General features: G+C 38.9%; 1 protein-coding gene across 1 annotated transcript; it reads left to right on the top strand.

The window, feature by feature from the left end:
- The first annotated feature begins 10 nt into the window (after positions 1-10).
- Positions 11-24919, top strand: mafgb (v-maf avian musculoaponeurotic fibrosarcoma oncogene homolog Gb). Its single transcript, XM_028450038.1, has 3 exons — positions 11-160; positions 22194-22258; positions 22333-24919. Exons 2-3 carry the CDS (start codon positions 22223-22225, stop codon positions 22816-22818), a joined length of 522 nt encoding a protein of 173 aa, XP_028305839.1. The 5' UTR covers positions 11-160; positions 22194-22222; the 3' UTR covers positions 22819-24919.
- Positions 24920-26984: the final 2065 nt, after the last annotated feature.

Raw genomic sequence — 26984 nt, 5'->3', positions numbered from 1 at the left:
GTCTGGCGCCTCCGACCGTGGACTAAAAACAAGCGCGGTGGGAGTGAGTCTGTCCGCAGACGTGCGAGGAGGCGTGCGCGGAAAAGCATCGTGTCCGCACACCGGGTGCACCTACCGCCAGGCCAGCCGCTGAAGGCGTGGAGGGGGGGAAAGGCTTTTGGTGAGTCAGCTTTTATGTGCGTGTTACAAGTCCATGTGTCCACAAAGTGTTTGCTGTGTGTCACCGCTGTGGTGTTTAAAGAGCAGCTAGTGCTGAATCATCACCGCTCCATACACACACCGCTACACTCCGGGGAGTCTTACCGGGCCCGGGCATTCCGTAACACCGCAGACAAAGAGGGAGCAGGCGGCGGCTGTCAAGCTTACAATAAGCCATGTGTCGGAATTAGAGTAGCGCGTCACTGTAACCGGGGATTCCCTCGGTGTGCGGCCGTTAAATGGCTTTATTTGTCAGTCAGACAGCTTCACTAAGCAGCTCTGGGGGTGAACTTAATGTCAGTAAATAGTCTCCACCGTTACACCGGCGTTCAGGTGAGAAGACCCGTCAACTGCTGCTGCTGCTGCTTAGGGGAACCGGTGCCCTTTAACCCCGTCTAAAAACTACGTGTGTCCCCCTCTGTCTGTGACACACACACAACTTCTCACACACACACACACCTTCTCACACACTGTGGCTGTGAGCGTGTGCGCGCGCGCGTGTGACCGGCGTGTTTTGACGTTCGCTTTGTGTCAGGCCTTCACGTGCCTGACTCCTTTTCTTTCCTCTCCAGTCGGTTCGTGCCGGTTCACACACACACACGCGCGTGTCGGTGTTGTTTGTGTCGGTTTTGTGTTACTTATCCGGCCGGTGTGTCGGTGGAAAGAGTCTCCGGTGCAGGGATGCTGATTCATCACAACGTCGTTATGTGTTAACGGAGGCTTTAGGGAGCCATGGCAACAATGGCAGCGCGCGGACAAAGGTTCTGACGGCGGGAAGGGAGCATGCGTTTGTACGGTGAACCAGGTCCCCGGTTTGGTTCTAGTATCAACAACTCTTTACACATTATCCTACTAAAATATAATGTTTCAAGTCAATGTTGGAAAAAAAAAAAAAATGCGAAAACAATTTTTTCACGCCAAATTTACCGTAATTTATTCTTGTTTAAATGGCGTTTGGAGTGATTTGACTAAATTCCACAGTGTAAAAGTGGGATTTTTAATGTAGTGCACTACAAAACAAACCCTGAATAAAGGGAACATGTAAAAAAAAACAAAAAAAAAACGACTTTAATAGACAGCATTTAAAATTCCTCTCCTCCAGAAGATGAATAAATGCATCCATAATGGCTGCATGTGTGTTTAATTATCAGTCTATTATGATAAGGCTTTTAGTTTGTCAAATTGATCCCAACTGCTTTAAATTTCATGAATGTTTTCTAATAAACTCAGCAAAATGCTCAGAAAAGCTTTTTATTTATTTATTTATTTAATTTTAGCTCAGTGATTCACTATATGGCCAGTGTTTTAGAAGTTTCCAAACTTTTTCAACCTAATAGATCCACAAACAGTGAATTTGTAAGAGGTAAATTGACAAAAAAGAAAGTAGCAAAAAAGATCCGATATGAGCAAACATAGTTTAGATTTATGCTGTCTAGAAACATATGTAAGGCTAGTTAGTCTCACAAATTCAGCCATTGGAGTAAATGTGTGTATTTGAGCCCTGAGTAAGAAGAAAACGTCTCCAGCACACTGCAAGCCTGAATAAGATTATATGTTTGATAACACTATAAGTGTAACGATGATTATAGTTTTATGGAAATGTACCATTCATTTGCTTTGTGAGAGCTACAGACGTGACCTGCAATTTAAATGAGTTTGAAGCTTCTGGTTTATATAACATACATGTTATTGGACCTTAAGAAGAACTAATTTGAAAAATGAAGTAGGAAAAACCCTTCAGGCAAAGTCTCCTATACTCTTGGAGATAGAAAACACGCCCTAGGCATGATGATCTTCCATAATGCCGAATTGATTTATGTAGATTATATACAGTTATTATTACTACTAAGTACTATTAGTAGTACAAAAACGTTCAGAAAATGTTTCCAATTCTTACAACCTTTTTTAAACAGTTAATAAAACATCCAATGGTTCCTGACTTCTTTACCATAGAGCCCATGAAGCCCACCTTAATGTTGTGACATACTTTGTAATTGCTTGATCAATACAAGGACACAAAAGAACTAAGGAAGGGAATCATACATGATTTTGAATACTCCATTTTGTTTTGATTTTTAACTCCCACTAAGGAGGTATTATATTTAGCGGCATTCATTTGTTTGTCTTTTAGGAGGATTACATCGAAAGTACTGATCAGATTTTGACAAAATTACCAACCAAAGATAGACCCTAGGACTGGGCAAAAAAAAAAAAAACAGTTTAATTGATTTAATCGAATTTGTGGATAAAAATGATTTTTCATTTGCAATTTCGAGTTAAAAAAAAAAGTTTTGGTTTTTTCTAATTATTATTTATTTATTTTTCTTTCCCACCACTGTTTTTTTGGACTTTTTTACATTCTGACCTTGTGGGTTACCGTAGCGCAATGTGAGCCCGCTCCCTCTTTGTGTTTACCCTTTGAGTAGGCTATATGTGTGCCACAGGTATGTTTAATATTTCGCACTATGCTGAAATGCTAAGCGAAGAGTTTATTGCTTTTTATTTGTGATGTTATATGTTATAAAATATGTAGTTATCTGATTTCTTAATCAGAAAATTTAAGCTACTGTGAAGATGCTTTAGCACTTTTGCTTAAACCTGAGTTAAAGCTTGAAATTGTTTAATGACAGAACCTCATCTATGCATTTTAACTCTTGAGGACAATCACAGCAATACAGTTGCACTTTTGACAATATACCTGATGTCTGCAGTCATTTTAAAGTGCATTGAAAAAAATAATAATTGAAAATTGAATATCAAAACTGGAATTTTTCTTTAAAAAATTAGATTTTTTTTATGAAGGCAAAAATCACCCAGCCCTAGACCCTATGCAATGGAAGATTCTTTTAGATTCTGGAGGGGCTCCAGATTAAAGTATTGATTCTGGATCAGTTTGAAAAAGTGAAAAATCCCTTTCTCTCATCACTGGCGAACCTTCAAAAATGTATATCTCGGTTCGTAATTCACCAATATTTATGAAATTTAACTCTGCTATCAAACTTAGGTTGGTTCCTCAGTTACTCCACTGAGTTTCATTTAGATTGGTTCCGAATTGCGCATTGTATTGCAATTTTTTGGGAAAAATGGGGTTGGCCATACATTTGGACTTACTGCATTGTTATTATTGGGGATATACATTTCTTCCAAGCCTTTAAAGTGTGAATGAGAATGGTATGTTGATTAGGATCACTAGATAACTGCCATTATCTGGCAAAAAGGATATTTGTTTGCATTTTTAGGTTGTTCATATTTTCATTTAAGACACAAAAATGTAACTTAGATGACTTTATAAGCTCACATCAGATAAGGTTATGGTCCCCAACCACCGGGCTGTGGATCGGCACCGGTTTGTGGACCCTTTTGTACCAAGCCGAAATGAAGAATCCTGATATTTTATTTTGAAAATTTACCACTTCCACTTTTGTGTGCATCACACTTTTGCTTGACTGCATTTGATTAGACCTATAGTGTGGAAGTGAGGTGAGCAGACGCCGGCGAAAAACGCAAATGGGTAGGGACCACTGAGATAAGGCGTTGCACACACCCTGAGATCACTTGCAGCCCCTGTGGTAGGTGCGAACCACAGGTTGGGGACCACTGCCCTAATCTTGTCTCGGGCCCCCTCACCACTGGACTTTAAAGGACAAATTCACAGTAGTCACCTCTCTCCTTAAGATTATTTTGTGATTTAGTTGTTTCTTCAATGTTGACACATTAAAGGGAACACCAAAAAAACTATATTGAATAAATTGTGTAAAAAGCACTGCAAAAATGTATATAAAGAGGAAAATCAAAGAAAGACGGTAGAAGCTGATTCAAAACGCTGCCCAAGAATTAACAATACACCTGGTCAAAAATGGCAGTTCCCAATTAGTTGTATTTCAAAGAAAAAAGTTGTACATAAAAGTACTTTAAAGGTGTTTTTTTTTGAATGAATAGGCATATCTTTGTATATCGTTATTACATGAAACATGATGTTGTCGACTCGTACAGGTACTCTTTAAGTACGTGAGCAGTGGCATGATGTTCCGTATCGAATTCATGGAATCCTATATTTTAGGACAACTACAGATGAATTAACTACAGTAACTAGTTACTCCTTGTAAATTGCTATCAAAACAAATTAAAGATTGAAGGAATTGTGTAGAAGTGATCATAAATCTTAACAAATCAAATTCTGTGTTATATTTCCATTAAATTAAGTGCTACTTGCTTTAAAACTGATGCCAAAATTTGTCTTTAGCACAATTTATGTCTCAAACAGGCAACTTCTCTACTGATAAACATCTCGAACCCCGTAAACTGTTGTGTTGGAATATTGTGTTGCAAGAAAAACCAGGAGATATCTTACCCAGATAAGATAGGAGCAGGTTGTAAAATGTGAAGCTTTTGAAATAATGACTTTCTGGTGTGATAGACAGATGTGCTAAATGCAGGACGGAGACGGACATGCTTCCTTTGTGTCTTTGGTGCTTTTTAGTGAAATATTTATGTTGGCACCTTAAACAAAACAATTTCTGTCATACAAAAACATTTAGTAGGCATTTAAAATCAATAAATCAAAGATAATTTGCTCAAAAAAAGATGTAAAAGGTTTAAATTGCTGAGTAACATCACTTGATCAAACTTTTTCTAACATTCCACACTACAAAATAAGTAATAACAGTATGTATGATTCGTGATGATATCGTATCGTCATCGGCCAATGCTCAAGACTGCAATATTGGTATCGTATCAGAAGTGAAAAATTTGTATCGGGACATCCCTATTTATTGGTCCTTAAAAGTTTGTTTGACCTCCACTGTAAACACTCCGGTTATTGACATTGTTGGAGACGTTCCACACAATGTGTGATGTGGAATCCCGTAGACAAATGTAATGAGGTGTTTTTACTTCATTCTGACCAAGATTTCCTGTGTTTGCTGCCAAAGTGACTGACCAACAAGTTTTCACAGACAGAAAGTAATGGCAAAACAATGGTGAATGTTTATTTTTGGGATTTTATACTGAAAGATTTGAAATCGGCCTAAATTGGATGTTCAGAGGAGTGAGGTGATATTAAGGGGAATACCAGGAACAAAGTAGAACAAATATTTTGTCAAGCAAATCCCAGTCCTCCTTGTCTGGCCAAGAAACAAAAGAAACCACAGTAAGAATGAAGTAAAAACTCTTCTATGCATAACTCTATGGGACTCCATATCCAATTGTGCAATGCATGAAACTTTTCTGAAAATGTCACTAAAAGTGTTTACGGTGGAGATGAAAACAAACTTTCGAGTTGCAATTTCTACCTTTTACATCATTTTTTTTTAAATTTAGCAAACGTCCCCCGACTTATTGATCAATGAGGCCTATACACTTTGTTTTTATTTGATAATTGTCCAGGTAACACAGAAGTGTGTTAAGCTCTGTTGGGTTTTTCAGGTTAATAACGGAAGTTAAAGATGAGGGAGGAACCTTGGTATAACTTCCCATAAAAACAATTCCTATTTGTGCATTTAAATCTATGCAAAAATAAACAAATGTCAACTTTGGAGAGCAACTAAATCCCATGGTCGTTAATGAATCCACACACAAAGGCTAAATAAAGAAATCACCTACAATGCCTTGCAACTGAATATTCCCTGATTGATCTCTCACGGATGGGCCATTATCCGCTGCCTGCTAGCAACATATGAGCATTGCAACTCTTAAACACTGAAGAGTAATAGGGAAGCTCTGTGGGCACAAGAAAAACAGAAACTTCACCCCCTAATGACTCCGTATCAGCAGCTTTAGCGAGAGTCAGCACTCTGCAGAGTGTATCAAAAGTATGTAGTAAGCAAGTTGGCAAGTACTGTAATAGAGGGTCATAATGATGAAACAGTTGTATCAGTATTGGAGAGGAGAGCGCCCCCCCCCCCCCCCCCCAACTCCCCCACCCTCACTGTCTTTCTCTTTTAAACACACACACACTTTCCTCATTTCCTTTCCACGTTGCATGTGCACACACATACACACAACCTACGGGCTAAGCTTTTATATACTTGGTATCAGTATTTAATCAGTGCTTGAAGTGCATTTCTCTGTCAAGTACTTCCCCATCCTTCCCTGGTGTTCACAGTAATTGAACGCTGACCAATGCTTATGTGTGCAACTTTGCTGATGGTGGCGGAGCGGCAAAGGCGCACGGAGCACAGGGGGATGAAGGAAGAGGGAGGAAGAATGAGAGATGGGATTTGCGAAGAGATTGAGAACAAGGACCTTTTTGTCTTCAAGGCATTCCCCTGAAAATGCTGAGGCGAAGCAAATGCGCTCTCGCTTGACAGATGGCGTTTTCACTTGTTACTTACCACAGCTAGTTTTTTTGCCTTGTCGCGCATCTGCGTGTGTGTGTGTGTGTGTGTGTTTGCGCCTGTGTGTGTGAGTGAGAGAGACCAAGGCAAAGAGAGAGCAAAGAGCATGGTAGATACGTTTTATTATACCCGAGGTTAAACATTGCACCTGAATTCCTATCTGCCTTCATTTGGACATCAGAAATAAGACGCAACAAAAGGGCAACGATTTTAGTCGTTTGCTCTTCACAGCATCTTGTCCTTGGTGTTTGATTCCTCGCCAATCTTTTTACGATGTCCAAACTGAAGCGTTAGAACATAGTCGTTCAGTTTATGCCTGTGTAAATTCGTAAAAGTTGGCTCATTTCTCAGCACGCTTAGGGGTAGGGCTGCTTGATTATAGAAAAAATAATAATCACGATTATTTTAGTCATAGTTGAAATCACGATTATTTGTCAACCAAAAAGTTATTTAATGTTTGTACAAAAAAATTAGGGGTGGGCGATTTGCCTTAAAACAAAAATCTCTGATTTTTTAAAGAAAAATTTGAGTTTTGATTTGATTTTTTAATGCACTAAAAATGACTGCAGACATCAGATATATTGTCAAAAGTGCAACTTTATTGCTGTTATTGTCCTCAAGAGTTAAAATGCATAGAACAATCCAAAAATAAAAAGTAAATGAGGTTCTGTCATTCAACAATTTCAAGCTTTAATCCAGGTTTAAGCAAAAGTGCAACAGAAACTTCACAGTAGCTTAAATTTTCTGATTAAGAAATCATATAACTACATTTTTTATAGGATTTAACATTATAATTAAAAAAAAATAATAAACTCTTCCCTTAGCATCTCAGCATAGTGCGAATAAAAAATGAAACATGGCTGTGGCACACATATAGCCTACTCAAAGAGTAAACACATGTAAACAAAGAGGGGGCTGGCTCACATCGGAACAAGAAAAAGTCAGAAAAAATAAAAAATACAATAAAAAACTTTTTTTTTAAAACTCGAATTTGCAAAATAAAAATCGTTTTTATCTGCAAATTCGATTAATCAATTAAATCAATTTTTTTTGCCCAGCCCTACATAAAATATATTCTTTAAACATAAATAAAATCCTTCAAACACTACAATCAAGTATGTTCACTTTTGCACAAAACACTTGTTGCACGTGACGTGTCTTTGCTCTACATCATCATCAAACCCAAAATGTTCCCATAGAAGAGAATTTGACTTGCCACTTGTTTACCAAGCGTTTTTGCTGCATTTCTCCTGCCATGTTTCAAAACCACTAGTAACAACTTTCCTCATGTTGGCCTACAGACTAGCTTTGGCTTTGAGAGGGGCGGGGCAGAGGGGAGGAGCTTAAAACAACTCAAAGTTAGTATTAATAACATTCTTGTGCCAAGCTTTAGTATTTGTAGATGTCCGAAATCGTGGGTTTCTTTTATTTAGCGTATAAAACATATTAAAAAAATAAAATAAATAAAATAATTGTTATTTTTGTAATCTTTGGGTGTAATAATCAAAATCATAATCAAATTTTGATTAATTGAGCAGCCCTACTCAGGGGTAAACGTTGTGCAAAGGCCGCTTTAGTTGAATGTTGATTGAAGGACAGGTGTCTATTGGAGTTATAAGATAAACCACGGAAAGTAACGGCAACAGCCTGGAAAAAAACTTAGAGGTTTCTTGTTCATGTGGGTTTTAACAGCTCAAAAATGCTTTCATCTTATCAATAATTTATTTTACTAATTGTTCAGTTGAAGCAAATACATACTTAGCAATCGAAGTGCTTTCAATTAATGAATTTATATGATTTAGGTGTCACCTTTGAAAAGGGAAGACTGTGCTTTCACTCTGTGTAGAGTGAATTAGGGCTATGTGATACGGACCAAAACTAATATCTCAATATTTTATCTCATAATGTCAATATACAATATAAATCTTGATATTTTTAACTCAAAGTCTTACCAGAAAGATAATTTGGGGTTAATGTGCTAATGAAAAATGCCACACAGACATATTTATTAACAAACGGCTGCACAAAATTTGCCACTTTAGCCTTTTTCTCCTATAAGGGACAGCACGTGTGAGTGAGCTCTGTAGTGTGGCTTGTTAAGGGGAAGGTCTGGGTTAGAACACACTCAGCAATTCATCTAACTTTGCTTTTCATGCTGTTCTGAGAAGTAGCGAAAGCAGCAACTCTTAAAATGAGTATTTTAATACTAAATAAGATATACATATGTATATATATATATATATATATATATATATATATATATATATATATATATATATATATAGAGAGAGAGAGAGAGGAAAAAAGCATGATATTCAAGATTTCAATTTTCTGTATCGCCAAAATAGGAAATTTGTTAAATCTTGAATCTCGATATATTGCCCATTCCTAGAGTGAATGTTAGCCAGGAACCAGATTTCTTATTTTATTTTCTTTTTTATCTTTATTATTTTGGTAGGGTGTGGTGTTCGCATTGTAATTGTATAGATCATGGGTTCCAGCCCTACCAATGCACAGAGACAGATACGCAAAGATTCACTGCCCTGATAAACCTCACATACTTAATCTATTGAGATTATTCTGCTTGTAATCTCACTAGATTATACTATTTTCTGTGTGGGGTTTGTATTCCAGGTAGATATATTTCTTCCTAGTTTATAGTTTGAACTGGGACCGTGGACGTGAATGAAATGTTGGAGATTGACTTTCCCTGAGTGTTGTTCCAGTCTGATAGACTGAATCTTATCCTGTCTTTTCTGCACCAAAATAGCAAAGGAAGGTTCCAGTGCATGCTGTGACACTGAATAGTAGAGCTGGGTGTCGCCAGGTACCTAGTGATACGATACATTGTGCTATTTTTTTTTTTTTTTTTGCCCACGATAACGATATTATCAGCGATTCTGCGATAGTCGATATATCGCAGGAAATTTCATCCACGAAATCTGTGTCACTGAAGAAATTTTAACTTCTACTGACCACCATGTGTAAAGTTCACCTTAAACCTCCAATGCAGACTGCACATACATTTCAGTGCTAATACTAATATCAAGTTATTTATTGTAAACTTGAAAACTGGAGAACATTTAACTTGTGCTTAGTGCTTAACTTGTGTAAAAAACAAACAATAAAAAAATGAGATATCGCAATATATTGTTGTATCGATATTTTGGTACACCCCTACTGGACAGGACACGCAGATAAAGGAAAATAAACAATTAATGTTTAGGTTATCAGAGATGAACAACTTTTATCATTATTATAGTGGGGGCCACAAGAGTGCAATTTCTTCATGAGGACCACGTTACCAAGATACCACGTCCGCATTTACAATAAAAATTAATCTGAACACTGACACAGGAACATAATAAGATCTTGAGCATTTTTCTTTAATTTTGTGTGTTTTTGTCGTAATTCCAGCAAATTCATTTTGTCTTCTTTTTTTCTTTTTTTAAAATATCTTGAAGTTTAATTTATTATTAATTAATATTATTATTAACTTTTTTCACTCCAAACATGTCAGGAGATCAAAGTCAATTTGAAAAAAAATCTGAAAAAAGTTGTCTGAATTAATGAAACCTCAACACATGTTTTTGTTATAGTTCCGTGTGTTTTTAGATTATTTTGTGTGTTTATTGGAGTAATTTTGTGTATTTGTTTTGCGTTTTTTTAAGCATAATTCTGTGTGTTTTGGTTGTTATTTTGAGTTTTTTTTGGTCTTTGTTTAAACATCTGTCATAATAACTTCTTAAATTACAGTTTTTTTTTTTTTCTTTGAGAGGTGTCATAAAATTAGACCGAGGGCCACATGTGTCCTTAGGGCCGCCAGATTGTCTAAATTAGGAACTTAAAATGTGTTTCCTGTGTTTAAAATAAAAAGAAAAGAAAAATGGAGTTTCTTAGCTCTTAGAATTGTTCGAGGATATTTTTTTTGTTAATACTCCATTACATTGTTTGATATTTATGCTGTTGCTACGTCCATCCTCGCTTTGGGACTACATTAAAGCTGATGAAGCACAGAGGCTGCACTTATTACAGGGCTCTGGCACCAGATTGCATTAGATTGCACAGGTGTCTGTGATATTGTGTCCACGTCTTGTGTGTTTGTGTATTTATGTCAGGGATTTTGGTGTTTTGTGAACAGAATTTCTGAGCTGTGTCTACATGTTTATGGTCTTGTTTACTACTGGGATACATTTCAGAGAAGTCTTGTTATGCTTGCAAATTTCTCTGCGACCGAGAGAGAGTGAGGGAGAGAGAGAAGTGAGACGAGCACTGAAATAAAAGAGGGAATCAGAGCGGGAGAGGCGCAGAGAAAAGGAACCAAAGGGGCAGATCAATAGTTGAGTGTTTTTTCTCCACAGTAATGATGAAACATGGTGTAAGCAGATCTGGTGCATAATCATTACTGCATTTTTTTTTTTTTTTTTCTGTTTCCGTTTGAGCGTGCTGCTGGTCTTTGTGTTATCTTGTCTCCACAAGTGCCTCCTTTCACAAGTGCCTCCTCAAGAGCTAAAAAGGGTGTAAAATCAATCAAAGTCCTTTGAAACAAACAGAAGTTGAAAAATTGCATGAATGCAAAACAACTTTAAATGAATCTTAAATTTGTGTTACTGCTCATTAAAGAGTTTGGGCCCCATTCAACATCACTCATGGTCAGAACACACTTTCAAGAATTCCCACATTTTCCTTTCCAGGCGGTTTTATTTTGGCGCTCTGAAAACGCACACGTTCTCTCTCGTGAGTCAGTGCCATAGGAGCGCTTGTTATTTAGATGTTGCATGCTGCGACAAAAGTGTAAAATGGTCGTAACAAAATTACCCTTGCCAGTGGTTGTCTTCCTGTTGCATCATCTTTATGCATCAAGGTGCCGCTTTTCTTTAACTGCAGTGCGACGATTGCAAGAAGGTTTAAATGTCTGAACTTTGAAAATACAAACGGACTCATGAAGATTCAGCCGCAATATTGTGTCATCGGATCTGACGAATAGGATCAAAATCAGAGGAAATTGCATCAAGAGTCAGAATAAGTTTTAAAAACTGTATATGCTTCAAAGGTGTAGCCAATATCTGTGTTTGCTTAGTCAGTGTATGTTTTATTCATTGGATTTTTCATTCAGAGGATTTTAAATGACAAAAAGAGTTGTTATTTGGCTTTTTTAAATCAGGGTTGAGAAGGGATAAACAAATGTTTAAAAAATGTTGATTTAAGTTTATTTTCATTTTCTGTTTCTAAAAAAAAATTTTTTCCAAATGTTGGAAGAATGCTCGATTTTTCACATGGTGCGACAAGAAGTTACCGTTTTCAAAGTAAGAGCACGTATGAGGACGGTGCTATGTTTCTGGCAACAGCGCCAAAATATGATTTCTACCTGTGGTTTCGCTAGTTCATGCTAAAAGGTCTTTGGAACCTTACTCTGACGTGATATTTTACCAGGCAAAACAAGGCTCTGCACATATCACACCTAAGTGGGCGTGGGAGATGTTTTTCCGCAGTCATTTTCTTACCCTCGGATACACTCTTTTATTGTTTTGAAAAACAACGTAAATGGACTTGATTTTATATAGCGCTTTATCACCACACTGAAGCAGTCTCAAAGCGCTTTACATATCAGCTCATTCACCCAATCACTCTCACATTCACACACCAGTGGGACAGGACTGCCATGCAAGGTGCTTGTCGACCACTGGGAGTAACTTAGGGTTCAGTGTCTTGCCCAAGGACACTTCGACACATAGTCAGGTACTGGGATCGAACCCCCAACCTCTCGATCAGAAGACGACCCACTACCACCTGAGCCACGGTCGCCCAACGTACTGATCCATGTCCATCAAATTCTGTTACACAGTGGCGCTAAAATTCTTTCTCTCTCCTCAAACACGCTCTTACTTTGAAAACTGCAATTTTCCTGCAGCACAATAGGAAAAATTGGGTTTTTTTTTTTTGTTGGTTTCTGTTTTCTAATATTTCATTTCTTGTCTTTAGAAACAGAAATTTAAAATCAACCTGTTTCAAACGTTTTGTTCAATTCTTATTGACTCTTAAAAAGAAAAATATTTTGAATTTTAATCTTCATTTTTGATTTTTTTTAATCAAATAACTACTTGTTTTTTGTATTTTCATATACTTTTTTGAATGGAAAATTCCAATGATCATAACATACACTGACTGATGACCTTCTGTCTGTTTGGTTCTTGATGCTCCTCCTTTAAAAGTGTGTGTATGCGTTGCTTATAGTTTGCAGATGTCAGAATCAGAAATGACTTCTGTAGATAGAATCAAAGCAGACAAGGTTTCTCGAAATCTTTACTCATCCTTACAACCTGTCAGTCAAAACCAACTATAGCATGTATTTCTTTGCTTGGGGTAGTTCAGGTTCTGTTTGGAAGTTTGAGTTCCTGAACTGGAACCTGCTGGTGTGAAACCAATAATGTGTATACTGTATGAATGTGAATTTGCCGAAGTGGCTTTCTTTTTATCTAAAATAAGCGACAGAAATCTTTAAAGCGGACACCAGAAGAAGTCCTGAGCTGCTTTCATTGTAACCTTGAAAGCCCTTCTATCTTATCCCGTCAAAACGATCACTGAGATCTTTTCATTTAGAGTTTTTCATTAATGTGATGGATTAGGACGACTGCACACTGCTTACTTTGCTCTTACCGTCTAACTTTTTGTCCTTTGTCTGGAGTTCGCTGTGCTGACTGTGGATGTGTGCGCTCAGAGGAAAACAACCTCACCCTGTTTCCTCCCAGAGGCTCACTGATGTCTTCTTTTGCAGCTTATTGTTTGATAGTCAGTCACACACACAAAGAGTGAAGCCAACGTTAACCTATGATATGCTCTCTCTCTCTCTCTCTCCCTCTAAAAAAAAAGCTTGTGTGAAAAAAGGAGCTTGTGCTCAATTGCCTGACAGTGCAGTTTTTCTGCTTGTGTTGGGAAATTTGTCATCACACTCCGACTTACTACCTGGAATGGGAAAAACGTGTCTATGCCAGGACTTTTTCTCGCCTTTAATAACGCACTTTTCTAATACATGTGTTACATCTAACACACACACACACACACTACTCGTTTTGAACTCCGGGCAAAGTGTGAAAGTGATCACTCCCGAGGTTTGATTCTTGCTCTCACTGAGCTTTCTTTTCCTCCGTCTCCAGTTTTTCTGCTGCTCCTTCTCTGGTTACTATGCTTATTTCACGCTCTGCATGCCTGCCAGACCAGTTATTAATTTCCTTTCACCACAAACACACACACACACACGCACCTTTGAATGTGTGCTTGCTAACCCCCCTACTGCACAGGTTGCCCTTATCTCTAATGTGATTGCTAATTCTAAATTAGCTTCCATGCTGTCCTTTTCTGAAATAAATAATTTGGAATTAAAGTGTTCTGCTTCGTGTTTACATGGAAATAGTAATTCCGAATTGAGGTTTACATGGAAACATATTATTTTTGCATTTGTTAAATACTGCTTTAGGTCTGGGGGTTGGGAAGGGTTCGGATTTAACAAGGTCAAACGTGACATATTCACGTCTATCGGAAAAAATCACAAAAAAAACTTTCATTTTTGGCTACAACAAAGAAGATTACACAATAAGAATTTGATTGTAGTTTTGAAGCAGCAGCTCGACAATAACATACTGTTTCACTTTGGTCCACTGAGCAGAAGATCATACTTTAGCCAATCAAAGCCAGCGGTTGATGCAACAGCTCCTTTACCTCCACTTTACAGGATGTTGAGTGGAAGGTGAACTTTTGGACAACCCGTGCAAAATTTGGAATGCTTTGTGTTCTGGAGAATGTCTGCATGTTTATGCAGTCCATCCACTATTTTTGTTATATCCATATCCTCTAAGGCTGGCATTAAATAAATAGTCTTAACTCAAGTCCAACGCTCGCTTCGGTCGGTCATCCTGGTTTATGTCGTCACTAGCATGTCATCGCGATAGGACGAGCATACGCAGAACGACCAGAATGAATTTAAAGTGGAATGAACATTTACAAAATCGAGGATTCATTCCATTCGGAATTAAAATCAAAATAAACCAGCCACTTACTTCGGATTTAGGTTTAATTCGAAACGGCCATTTTCATTCCAATTTAGGTGTTTAAAAGGTGATTATTTTTTTTTTTTATCTTTCAAGAGGATATCATTTTTATTCTAATATATGATATCTGACATAGCCATTGTTTCTCAACACCGTCTGTCCACACTAAATCAGTGAGTACAAGCACTACTACCAGTACTTTTGTAAAATCTTTGTTCAAGACAGCCAGGAGTCAAGTTTCACGCTAGAACACATTTGAGCTCCTTCTACGTCTTTATATCACTTCCTCTCCAGGTACTACAGTCGGTGTGTGTGCTTGCCATTATTGCTCAGCGAGTCGCCTGAAGGGAGAGGAGGTGCAGTCATGGCAGTTGTTATGGGATTATTCAATAGACACAGTGCTGTCACAGCTTCACAAACAGCATGAGGCTTAGAATCTATTCTTGATCATTCTCTCTCCTGACTTGTTTATGTGCCCGTACGCCCACATGGGCGCCAACCTCCAGGTCGTTTTAAGAGCAACTAATCTGGCCGCTTATTTTCTCGCTGTATTTTTTTTTTTTTTTAAGTAGGAAGGTGCTTTCTAAGAATTTTTTCCATGGAGGGAGTGTGTGTCTGAAGCAAAAGACTCTCAAACAGGATTAGTTGGGGATCTGTCTACAAACACCCACACACACACACACACACACACACACAGTTCTTGATACTGTTCACCTGCACAACATGAAGTGAAAGAAAGTCTTGAGCTTTAAAAGTCCGATTAAAACAACAAGTTTACCATGTTGATCTTGTTTTGTCTCTTTGTTTGGTGTAATGCCGCTGCTCTCGTGCACTTGTATGACTTTTTGTGGATGCATCATCAGGAAAAAAGAAGCGGAAAAAGTTGGAGCTGCACCGTTGTTACTGAAGTGGATCAGCTTCTGAACTTTTCTAATTGGAGGTTTTAGTTGCGGTTGTTGCTGAGCTCAGGTTTTCTTTTCTTTTTCCACCTTGATCCACCTCCTCCCTCCCTTTGTGGTCCTCTACCTCCCTCTGTCCCCATCCCTCTCTCCTTCCTCCCTCCTCCAGACTCAACAGCTAAGCTCTCACAAATGTGTTGAGGATGCATTTTCACCTAAACGCTTTCCCACCCCCTCGTCTTTCTCCTCCTCTGTCCTCAACACCGTCCTCCTCAGCCACGATCCTCCCTCCATCCCACCTCCTCCTTATCTTTCTCCTCACTTCTCACTTGCTTCTTTTTTTTCTCCCCCCCTCGGCTCCTTCTCCCTTGTCACTTGCAAACATTACCCCCACCCTCCCGTCCTCCCGCCACACTCAGCATTTTCCTTGGCTGTGGGTGTGATGTCTCTGTGTAACGCTAATCAGCTCTGGAGACGTCAGCATTCTTTCAGGCCTTCTTCACCACCACCGCCTGCTGTCGTCCTCTTCCTCAACCTCTCAGCTTCTAACTCCTGCCTTCACCCAGCTATCTTTACCAATTCCACAGTGTTTTCATCAGATTTTCTAATCCCATCTTTAAGTTTTTTTGTCATCTCTGCTACTTTTTCACCTCCTCTTTCATCCATGTCCCTGTATCCCCTCCCTCCGTATGTGTTTGTTGTCTCTTCGCTGTAACCGTAAGCAGCTCTGCTGTTGAATCGTCAGCGTTCTTTCAGTTGCCCCATAAAAAAATACAGCATGCCACAGCAAAAACCTGTCTGTTGTAGCAACAGTGGCTGTGGCATCGTCCACACTGCAGCGATACCCTGGAAGCTCTATAGGAAGGACGCTCACGGCCCTTTCTGTCTGTTCAGCATAGGTGTGTGTGTGTGCAAGATAAATGGAGATGACTTTCATCACTAGATACTCCTTAACCTTTTAAACTTTGGTAGACTACACCTAATGCTGAACACACACACACACACACACACACACACACAGAGGGATGAGAGATGGGGACATGGATGAGAGAAGAGGTGAAAAATTAGCAGAGATGATGAAAACTTGACAACGGGATATGAAATTCAAATGAAAGCTCCGTTATCTGATAAATGTGGGTTTAACCTTAATGCAATGTACCTCCTACTGAGCAAAACTGGCTTACAAATTCTAAAGTAAAACCCCTTGACCTGCAAAGACTGGATCCGGATCTTAGTGTTACTCAAGAGAGATGAGTCAGTTTGTTCAACAAATCACAGTTATTTCATTGTTACCTCTGCATGCATGTAAGTTCATGCACGGATGTATAAAACATAACAAAGACCTGCCATAGAAAAAGATGTTATGCTGTGATCAAAAGTTTTACCAATGGAGCATTCTACTACTTCCAGTTACTGCGTTTACCCACAATCTTATACATTGTCTATTACTTTGTTTCGCCCATACATCTGAAACGACAGTCACACCTGTTAATGTTAACCACACTAATTTCTTATAATACATGTTTAGAGACTAAATCAAACTGTTTTTAGTTTTTTTTTTTTTTTACTCTAAAGTTATATTATTTTTTTGGCTCGATGAAATAAAGCAACAAACTTTCCTGTTCACATATGTAGTGACAGAGTAAAATCCACGCGAGCCAAAAAGCAATTGCATTATATCTCAAAAACTTGCATCTTATCAAAAAATACATCTCACTTTGCACGATATTCAACAATTTCCAATTTTTTTTGTAGTTCCAATAAAGCAATTTGATAACATAGCTCCAAATTTTTACCATTTCACCCTGGTACACCAGCGTTGCTATGTGCCAAGCAAAACTCATCGACTAATCAAAACGTGGGATTTAATGCTGGTTCAGAGTTCTTAAAAAGTCTCAAGGAAACATTAACGGTCACAATACATTTTGTTGAATTTGTGTATTATTTTGTAGATATCTACAACTGAATTAGTTGGTCATTTACCCAATGATTCATGGTTTTTCTTACTTTTTTGCTTTCTGCTACGGGCCAATGTGGATCCTCTGAAGGGCCAGATTTGGCCCCTGGTCCTTGATTTTAAATCGTGTGGTTTAAGTGATTCATTCCTATGTCATCATATACACTGAAGCTCTCCTTAGTGAGCGCTGCGTCTGAATGCCGAGTTTTTGATAAATTGATTCCAAGGAGTGTCTCGTCTTTAACCAAGAAACAACCATTGAATAATGAATTAATGTTGAACGATAAGGCGTCGCTATGGAAAGAACACGACCTCTAAAGCCTAAAGCTCTGCCTTTTTCTTCGTAATTCGTAGTCTCCGTCATCAATAAAGGGCCCTCCGTGTTTTCAGTTGACTCCATGCCGTTGAGATGACGGCTATTTGTGAGACGTAGTTTTATGCTGAAGTTGATTTTTTTTGGGGCCACTGCGGTGATGGAAGATGAATTGGGGATTAATCAGATGCTTCCTGGCTGCTTTTTTTTTTTTTTTACTTAACTGTCAAACCAGTTGTAAAAGTAATTTTAATTATGTCTTAATTAAATTTGGTATCCAACCTCTGCCTCCCTGCACGGTTCAAGTACACCCTGTTCCTTGTTTTTCCACACTTACCGAGCGTTGTTTAGCCACGTAAACACCTACGTCTTCATACCCACAGACAGCCGTTTTACATGTGTGTTATATTGTGCCCCCGCTGGCATAGCAGCAGGGTTTTGTGTGTTAGTGTGTTTAGCAGCCAGATTTTTGCTTGTATGTAGAAGATGAGGATGAGGAGGGCAGCCTTTTAGGCTCAGGGGAAATAAACCAGTGAAAGCCAGGAAAACGGCCTTTGCCCCCCTCTTTTTTCCCTCCCCCATCACGGTATACCACCCCCATCCCCTGCAGCCACCCCTTCATGTCTTTGATTCATCTTTTGTGCAATGATGCACTTTTGGCAGTGTGGAATTGCATGCCTGTAGGATTTAAGACTTTTATGTCAAAACAAAGATTGGTTTAAATTAACCAATCTAATAATGGAAATCCTTAAGTACTAAAGTCAAGTGTTGTTTGTTTTTTTTAAGCATGATTGGTTGATTATTATTCAATATTTTTCCCTGCCAGATTCTTTAAAAAAAGAAGAATAAAAAGTATACTTTTTTCAATGATATCCTGTGTATATTTTCGTATTCATTTTCACTTCATTTCATTTGTTTTTTTCGAGCAGGGACAAGAAAACAAAAAAACTCTTTGTGTACAAGGAAACTCCAACAGAGAAAAACAATGAGATCCATGTACACTTATAATTGTAATAATATGTCTGCTCAAACTTTCTTTCTGCTTATTTTTTGCATTTTTTTCTTACTGTTTATGACATTTTCCTTTTTGCTGGAAGTCAAGACCTCTGACCACGTTGATGACAATAAATACATTCTGATTCATAATAAATTCAATACTTTTTTTTTTTTTTTTTTTAAACAAAATGGTTGCCTTATTTTTTGTGTTTTCTGATCAATCATATTCACTCCCATCTTCATGCTGATACGTTTTTCTTTGATCTGAAGCCTTTTTATATCCGTTGTATTCACAGACAAAGGAGCATTGCGGGGGAGGCAGCTTGCATCACTCTGTGCCATCCCTTTTGATCACAGAAAGAAGGCATAAATAGAGACATGCTGTCAGTAGTGTAACTACTTTCTCTTTGGCCTATTGTAATCGCGCAGCACGTCCAGGAATGAAAAATAAAAGCTTTTCCCACATATGATCCTGGCTGTTGTGCGATTCCTGATGAGAGACAAACAAAGTGCGTGTTTAATCAACAAAACAGCTGAGCTACAATTGTGTAATAAACACAAGTGTTTAATTGATAAATATGTGTTAAGCAGCCAGTCACACGCAGGTTTGACACGGTGTTGTTGATCTCTCTGTACCCTTTCGCCTCTTCTAAGGTTACAGCTGTGTTTTTGGCAAAGCTACTTCAAAGAGGACAACACTGATAAGGTGATAAAGGTGGACAGGGCCGTGAAAGCAAAGAGAGACAGAGAGGGAGGGAGGGAGTGGAAACTGCTGAGTCATCGTGAGTGGTGTCATGATGATCATTCGGGAGCAACAATGGCTGGCCTTTAACACACACACACACACACACGGGGTGTTCATTAACTTGGGTGCATTAGATTGATGTGCATTCATTTCCTGCACTGACTCTTAACTTAACCGCACGCTAAGCACCACTTTCCCAACTCTAGCACTGAACAGTGATCTGATAACACAAAAGTATCCTAATCAGAATATCATGTGTTGATGCTGCATTATTATATCATAGTATCGCTTTCAAAGGTGGGATAGATATGCCTTTAAGTAAAGCAACTTTGTATAATCTACCTTTGTCAACAAATGTATATCCCTATGACAGTTAACACTCACACGGACACTTGTTTTTTTAAATCAAACTAAAGTAGTCAGCAAAAATCAGCAAATCAAAATACCGATCCAAACAAAAGACCTTCTTCTGTAATCCTGTAATCGGTATCAAAATACCGATCCAAACAAAAGACCTTCTTCTGTAATCCTGTGTCACGTGCAATTTTAAGGTCCCTAAATACTACTTTCTGAAAACAGATTTTGGTAACAATTCACTTGAAGTTTTATACATTACGCTCCCATTATCTGTCATTAGCATGAATAAGGTCTCATGAAGGCTGGTGTCATTAAGTGTCGTTCTCTAAATTATGACACCTTTAGAGCTATGTTGGTATTTTTTGGATTAGGTGGAGGGATCTAGTGGGGTTAGGTATGGTTAGGGTAACGAACAACACTTAAACCTGGTTCTGTGTAAAATCGCTGCCATAGACGCACGTAGCTCTCTACGTAGGTGTAAACCCCCTCCTCGTAATATGAGTGAGATGTCAATATGGGATGTACGCATCTGCGCACCATTTCCAGAAGTGCTTTCTCATTCCGCCAATCTGATTGATGAAAAATGTATTTATCCGCCGTAGCTAGTCCCACCTACTATAAGTGGAGTGGGCGGAGAATACATTGGCATTCTGTAAGCAACTCTTCTCACTGACATGTTTGGCTGAAGCCAAAGCCAGCAATAACACCGCCTTTAGGGACACAAACTTAAAGTTTGCGAGTCCCAACGGCTCAAAATGTAGGTGTTTAAGTCCCTTCAGGACCACACTCATATCCCACGGTGGCACCAGTGGCCTGGTCATAGAGAGGAGCCTGCGTGCCCCTTTCATAAAGCGAACGATTAGCAGATGCTCGCCGTCTGAACCCCAAATCCCACATGACAGTCAGCAATAGCTGCCAGATAGAGCTGCTGCGTTGAAGGCCTCCAGAGCGAGAAGAGGTGAAAGAATGCCTATGTATTCTCCACCCACTCCACTTATAGTAGGTGGGACTAGCTGCGGCGGATGAATAAATTTTTCATCAGCCAATCAGATTGGCGGATTGAGAAAGGACTTCTGAATATGATTGGCGGAGGCATATATACCATAGTGAGACATTGAAACAAATGGTATGAAAGAGAACCTCGTGTGAGGAAATATGAGATTAACTGAACAGACGTGTGCGTGATGTGATCACAATGTTTAACTCGGATCTACAAATAAATCTGCTTCACAGACCAGAACAAAGCCCCTAAACAAAAGAAGGAAAGACTACCTCACTACCTCAGTCAGGAAAAAAGCCAGAAAGAACAACTAAGAGAGTTCAAGCCACCAGAAATGAGAGCGAGACCAATAGACCACACAAAGTGTCTCATTGAAAGCATGTAGAGATGCATCACCATTCACAGTGCTCTAAGGACTGCTCTCTAACACACTTTAACACTCTTTGTTATAAATCACACTTTTGTGTCTCCAGCCTTTAACTCGGTACGAATGACTCACTCTATTCTGTTCTTTCTTCTTCTTATATCTTTATCTTTCTCTACTTTATCTTTCATTACTTATACAACATGGACTTCACCAGACATTTGTCCGCTGTGGTGTATGCTTTTAAAAGCAGCAAATTGTCTATTTCATGAACATTGTGAGTTGGAAACTTGCATTATTCTGTCTATTAGTCTTTGGGTCAATGACCTGAGATCGAAATAGTCTATCCAACTTCATTTAGTTAAAAAGGTTTAAATGCATAAAATGATACATATATATTGTTACTTAGTATATATGCGCTCACTTTGAATATTTTTTTTTAAGCGATGGCGTGGAGAACTTGATTTAAAATACGATGTCGATTGTGCTGATTGTTACGAGGTGAATTAATTGAGACATGGATGAAAGTTAACCCAATGAATTTGACAAAGAGCTGCTACAGATTTCAAAAATGTTGAAAGACCAAATTGTCACTCCTTCCTTTTTAGACATTCAGACGTTGGAGGGACTGTGACCTCAAGCAATTGGTTTTCCCCAGGAGTCGTTCCCACAACTTTTACCACTTCTCTTTTAGTCATTTCAGTACCATTGGCCTGAATCCAGCCAATAGGAGTCAACCAACACATGAGTAATAGATACCGTTGGTGTAACCGTAGGGAAACAGGAAGTCAGGGAAATTCTAAGAAGCACTTGTGACACTTTCACTTATGCAGTCTGATCCAGATCTACATTTCTGTGGCATGCTTCCCCAAAGATAGGCTCCAGACTAGTGTGTCTTATTTTGTCCTTCATAGTAGAATTCAATAAAATGAACAATGGCAGATTATTTGTTTGACATTTTTATGACCATATGTTCCCTCACAGGTCAGTTCAAAAAACAAGGTTCTTGTGGCATGACGACGAATAACAAAGGAAATAAAGCCTTAAAGGTGAGCAAGAACTAATTTCCCATTTAAGTCATAGATTTTATTTCTGCCCCAGCTTACTCTACATCCACCTCCAGGTGAAGCGCGAACCGGGTGAGAATGGCACCAGCCTCACGGACGAGGAACTGGTGACCATGTCGGTGAGGGAGCTGAACCAGCACCTCCGAGGTCTCACCAAAGAGGAGATCCTGCAGCTAAAGCAGCGACGCCGGACACTGAAGAACCGGGGCTACGCTGCCAGTTGTCGGGTGAAGCGCGTCACCCAGAAGGAGGAGCTGGAGAAGCAGAAATCCGTGCTGCAGAAGGAGGTGGACAAACTGGCCAATGAGAATGCCTCATTGCGAGTGGAGCTGGACGCTCTCAGGTCCAAGTACGAGGCATTGCAAACCTTTGCCAGGACTGTGGCACGGAGCCCGAGTCTCGGGGTTGGGGTCAGAGCCGGAGGAGGAGGGGGAGGGGGTGGGGTGCCGTCATCTGTGATTGGTTCACTCATACCGGGCAAGGTGGCGACGGCAACAAGCGTTATTACTATAGTGAAGTCAAAAACAGACGTACGGTCGTGAGATAAAAAAAGATAGATGTACTAAGATGGCGCTTGGCTCCATCACAGATACCCTTCTCTGTCAACCCCCAACCCTTCCTCCTCCGCCTCCTCCTCCTCCTCCACTTGCACCCACTTCAAACAGCTGGAACACCTTGTTTATGTCATCATAGAACGCCCCTGTCACTGTCACACATAAGGGGCAGATGGAAGAATGAAGGGCAGCCGATGATGACAATGGAGTTTGCACTTAAGCGTTTATTGCAAGGCTAAAAACAGAAGGATGGATGGATTACAGAAAACTCCCACAGATTAGTGAAAAGTCAATCAACAGTCAACACATTAGGTGGCATTTGTGAATTTGGTAATCTACACAAAATGTCTCTTTTCAAATAAATAAACGTGTCTGTATCTAGCAGCCTTCTGTCAGAACGGTTATCTGCTGGATGTGAGTTCCTTCCCTACAAACTCTTTATCAGTCCAACTTATTTAAAAAAATGCGTTTTCACGCAGCATGCAGTAGTTTACTGCTACTAAATTAGCTGGGATTGGCTCCAGCAGCAAGTGGTTCACTTCAGGATGGTTAAAAAAATGTTCTACTATTGGAAAATCTCCCATAGCCCTAGATTACTGTGATCAAGAGTACTTTCTTTTTCTTTATTAAACCAACTTGATCAATGTCCAAGGCTATATCTGATTTTAGCGCTCGGCCGGTTTCTGTGGCTGCAGAGAGGCTCCATCTTGGTCGACCTCACCAGGAACTTTTTCAGAAAAGTACTAAAGAAAACTATATATTATACAATGTTGGTAACTGTATTTTTACTGTTTTGTACTGTATTGTCATTCACATGAGGTTCAAAGTGTATTCTCTGTGTGTGAAATGTTATATATCAGGAATTCTGTGAAATTCTGTGGCGTGAGACGTTCTTGGTATCGCTAAAAATAGTTAGCTGAACACTTTTTTTCTCTCCCGGCTTCACTCTCAGTATCGGATGCTCTCACCAATCATTTCTCTGTCCTTTCACTTTCAATCCCAACTGGCTTCAATGATTACACACAGTACTTCCTGGGTTTTGGCTGTAGGAAGGGCAAAAGGCAATTGATGCTGAACAAAAACAGACAACATTATTGAGAAAAAAGTTACTCATTTCAGTTTGGGGGAAATTTGGGGTTTCAGATCTGAACCAAGACAAAGTTTTCTTGAGTTTTGTTCCAAAAACTTATTTGAGTATTTTGAAAGGGCAAGTGCCTTGGGTTCCTAGTGATATGCATTAAGAAGTCATAAGGACGCGAGAAACTGTTGGAGGGCGGTGGTTGTTAGTGCAGGTGTGTGTGTGCGTGTGTGTGTCAACCTGTGTTCAGTAGGAAACACACTGACCAATCAGGAATCAGGTTGTTACAGGGAGGATTTAGCTCTGGCTGTGCATCGATGTGAGAACTGTGTTGTAGTAGCCATAAGTAATAAAAAGATAAATGGCACTCATTTATGTGACCTGGAAGCTCATTTTGAAAGGGAAACAAAGGGTTTTGCACAACAGTAGTTTTTCTGTTGGCAGGCAACAGTCAACTAAACGTTTTTTTTTTTTTTTTTTTTTTAAACTTAATTTCATCCACACATAAAATAAATCTCCAGTCACCAAAAGCAAGGATACTTGTAAGATGATGACAGTGGAACGTGTAATGTTTTTGTAAGTAGTTTTTTTTTCTTTCATTTGGACTTTAAAGTATGAAAGAATGAATTTAGAGGTAGTGAGAAGGAACTACCTTTTTTAGTTTTGCTTCTTCAGCTCGCTCCACAATAGATAACCTCAGCTTTGACTTCATGTTTATCAATTAGTGTGAAGTAAAGGTGTCCCGATCCGATATTGATATTGGATAGCGGTAACATTTCAGCAATAAAAAGGAATATCAAAATGTATTGGCCTGCATCTAAACTCTTTGAAGCACCCCAATACATAAGTTGTTTGTATTGGATTTACTGAGGTTATTTTTGTTGTCTTCTAATTTATTATTTTTTTTATTATTGTATTGAATTGTAAAATATTCCTATCTCTAAGTTAAAGTATTGTTTATTTTGTGCTTTAAAAATATATTTTGTTTTTGTAAAATTTGTTGGGGTTATTTTTCTGGGTCTTTTCATTTATTTTAAACAATTATAGGATTTTCTTCTGTTTAAACCCATTGTTTTATAATTAGTAAGTCTGTTGTTCATCATACCTACATTTGTATTAGGTATTGTATTAGGACTATTGTTCTCTGAGTAATATCACTTGATCAAGCCTTTTCAAACATTCCACACTACTAAATAAATAATGTACGTATGATTCATCCTGATATCGGATTAATATCAATTTGATATCGACTAATAACCAAGGCAGCAATATCGGTATTGTGTCAGTATCATAAAAAAAGTTGTATTGAGATTTGTTTACATTGCTGTACTTCCTAGGTTGTTTTTAATATTTTTCCCTTTTCAGTGACTTTGCTTCACCATCATCAGTCAAATTAAACGTTTTATTGTTCAATTAATCATTGTTGTTGGGGAGCACGCTTTTGATTTATCTAACAGTCTATTGATCGGTACAAAGTTTTCCCAACTATTTGAAACAGTTAAACTTAGTTTACATGATAAATGTGGACTAATTTGCTGCTGATGCATTAATGCAGGTTAAAACTGGTTGTGTTTCATTGTATTTGCATTTAAAGCTGGGGTATGTACTTTTTTTTTGGTTTTATTTAGTCAAAAATCCATAATCATCTTATTATATTGAATTGCATATTGTAATCCAAAGTGTTCTGAGTGGACAGTAAATCTCTTCTCCTTCTCCTGGCTCTGTAAATGAGCTTTAGAAATACAGGAGCGTAACGCTTGACTTCAGCCAATCAGACATCTTTCTACCAACAGATCCCATGAGCTGCTTTAAGCATTACTATTGGCTGCTCGAGCTGCTCATCAAAAGTCGATGTGCGTTCCTGATCTGAGAGTTGGGTCAGTCCCATGGCATTATATTCCAGCTCAAGTCTCTAACGTGGCTTTTGGCACAGTGGTTACACGGCAAAGCAAGAGGAAAAAGGAAGACGGAGGTGGAGAAGCAACAGAATAAAGGCACAATAAGTGCAAGCGATCCACTTTCCGTCAGCGCAGTCCACCCCAAGTCAGAGAGAGTGAGAACAGACGGAATAAATAACTTGTTTAAAAATGATCTAAGGTGGAAAAAACAGACCCAATTCACCTGCAGTGTGGACGGAGTGTGTCTGCTCTGACCGGCTGTGACTCTGAGCCTCTTACTGTCCTCACAGCATTAAGTGATCATGTCTAAAACATCAGAAAACTCTCCAGTAGCACAAGATAAAGTTCCTACTTTTGTTACTAGTCTCTATGGAGAAAACAGTCGCAAAGAGTTCCACAGTGTGTGCACACAAGAGTTCCGTTCAGGAGGGGAGCGTGGAGTGCCTCACGATTCTACATACCCCAGCTTTAACTTGCCCGTGTGTAGTCCCCTCTGTCTGAGTTTCCTGTCACATAAATGAGTTGTCGGTCGGCACTGGTTTTACCATTGAAGAACTCCTATGTGATGTTGTTATATATAAAGAATCTTCGTGTATATGTGGTGAGGTGGAATTTTATAAAGAACAAATATCTTTGCATTGTTTATAACTACTTGTGGAGTAAAAAAAACATAAAGGTGTAACAGAATCCCGTTTGATAACAGTTTCTCTCTATTTTGCAATTGTACCAAAAGTGGCTTAACTACTGAATAGCTTTGTTCTTCTCTAGTGACTAGGCACGTGTGTGTAACCGTGAACTAGCGTGTGTGTGTTGTGTAGGTATACGTGATGAGGTGATTTAACGTTCACATTGTTTCATGGTTACGGCTTTGATCCGTGTTTGATTTCAGGCCCAGGAGGGTGATGACATTGTGGGTAACCGCTCTCTGTCTGTGATCATAAAGACTTTGTCCCCCTCCTCCCCCCCTCGTTGAACTCTCATGAGATCTGAATTTCAAAGAAGTTCACATCGGCTGACCTACCTATTTTTAATATGTTCCCGCACAGGCCTTTGTGTCTTTATTTTGGTCCCTGAGGCTTTCAGAGCTGAATTTTTCTAGATTAAATGACTGACGTGTTGTGGAAGTGTTGAATCTATCCTCAAGGGTTCTGTGGCGTATTCAGGTCATGTGACTAAGG

This window comes from Gouania willdenowi, chromosome 1 (assembly GCF_900634775.1).
Source record: "Gouania willdenowi chromosome 1, fGouWil2.1, whole genome shotgun sequence".
In the NCBI taxonomy this organism is placed as follows: Eukaryota; Metazoa; Chordata; class Actinopteri; order Blenniiformes; family Gobiesocidae; genus Gouania; species Gouania willdenowi.
This window is presented reverse-complemented; position numbering and strand designations above follow the sequence as displayed.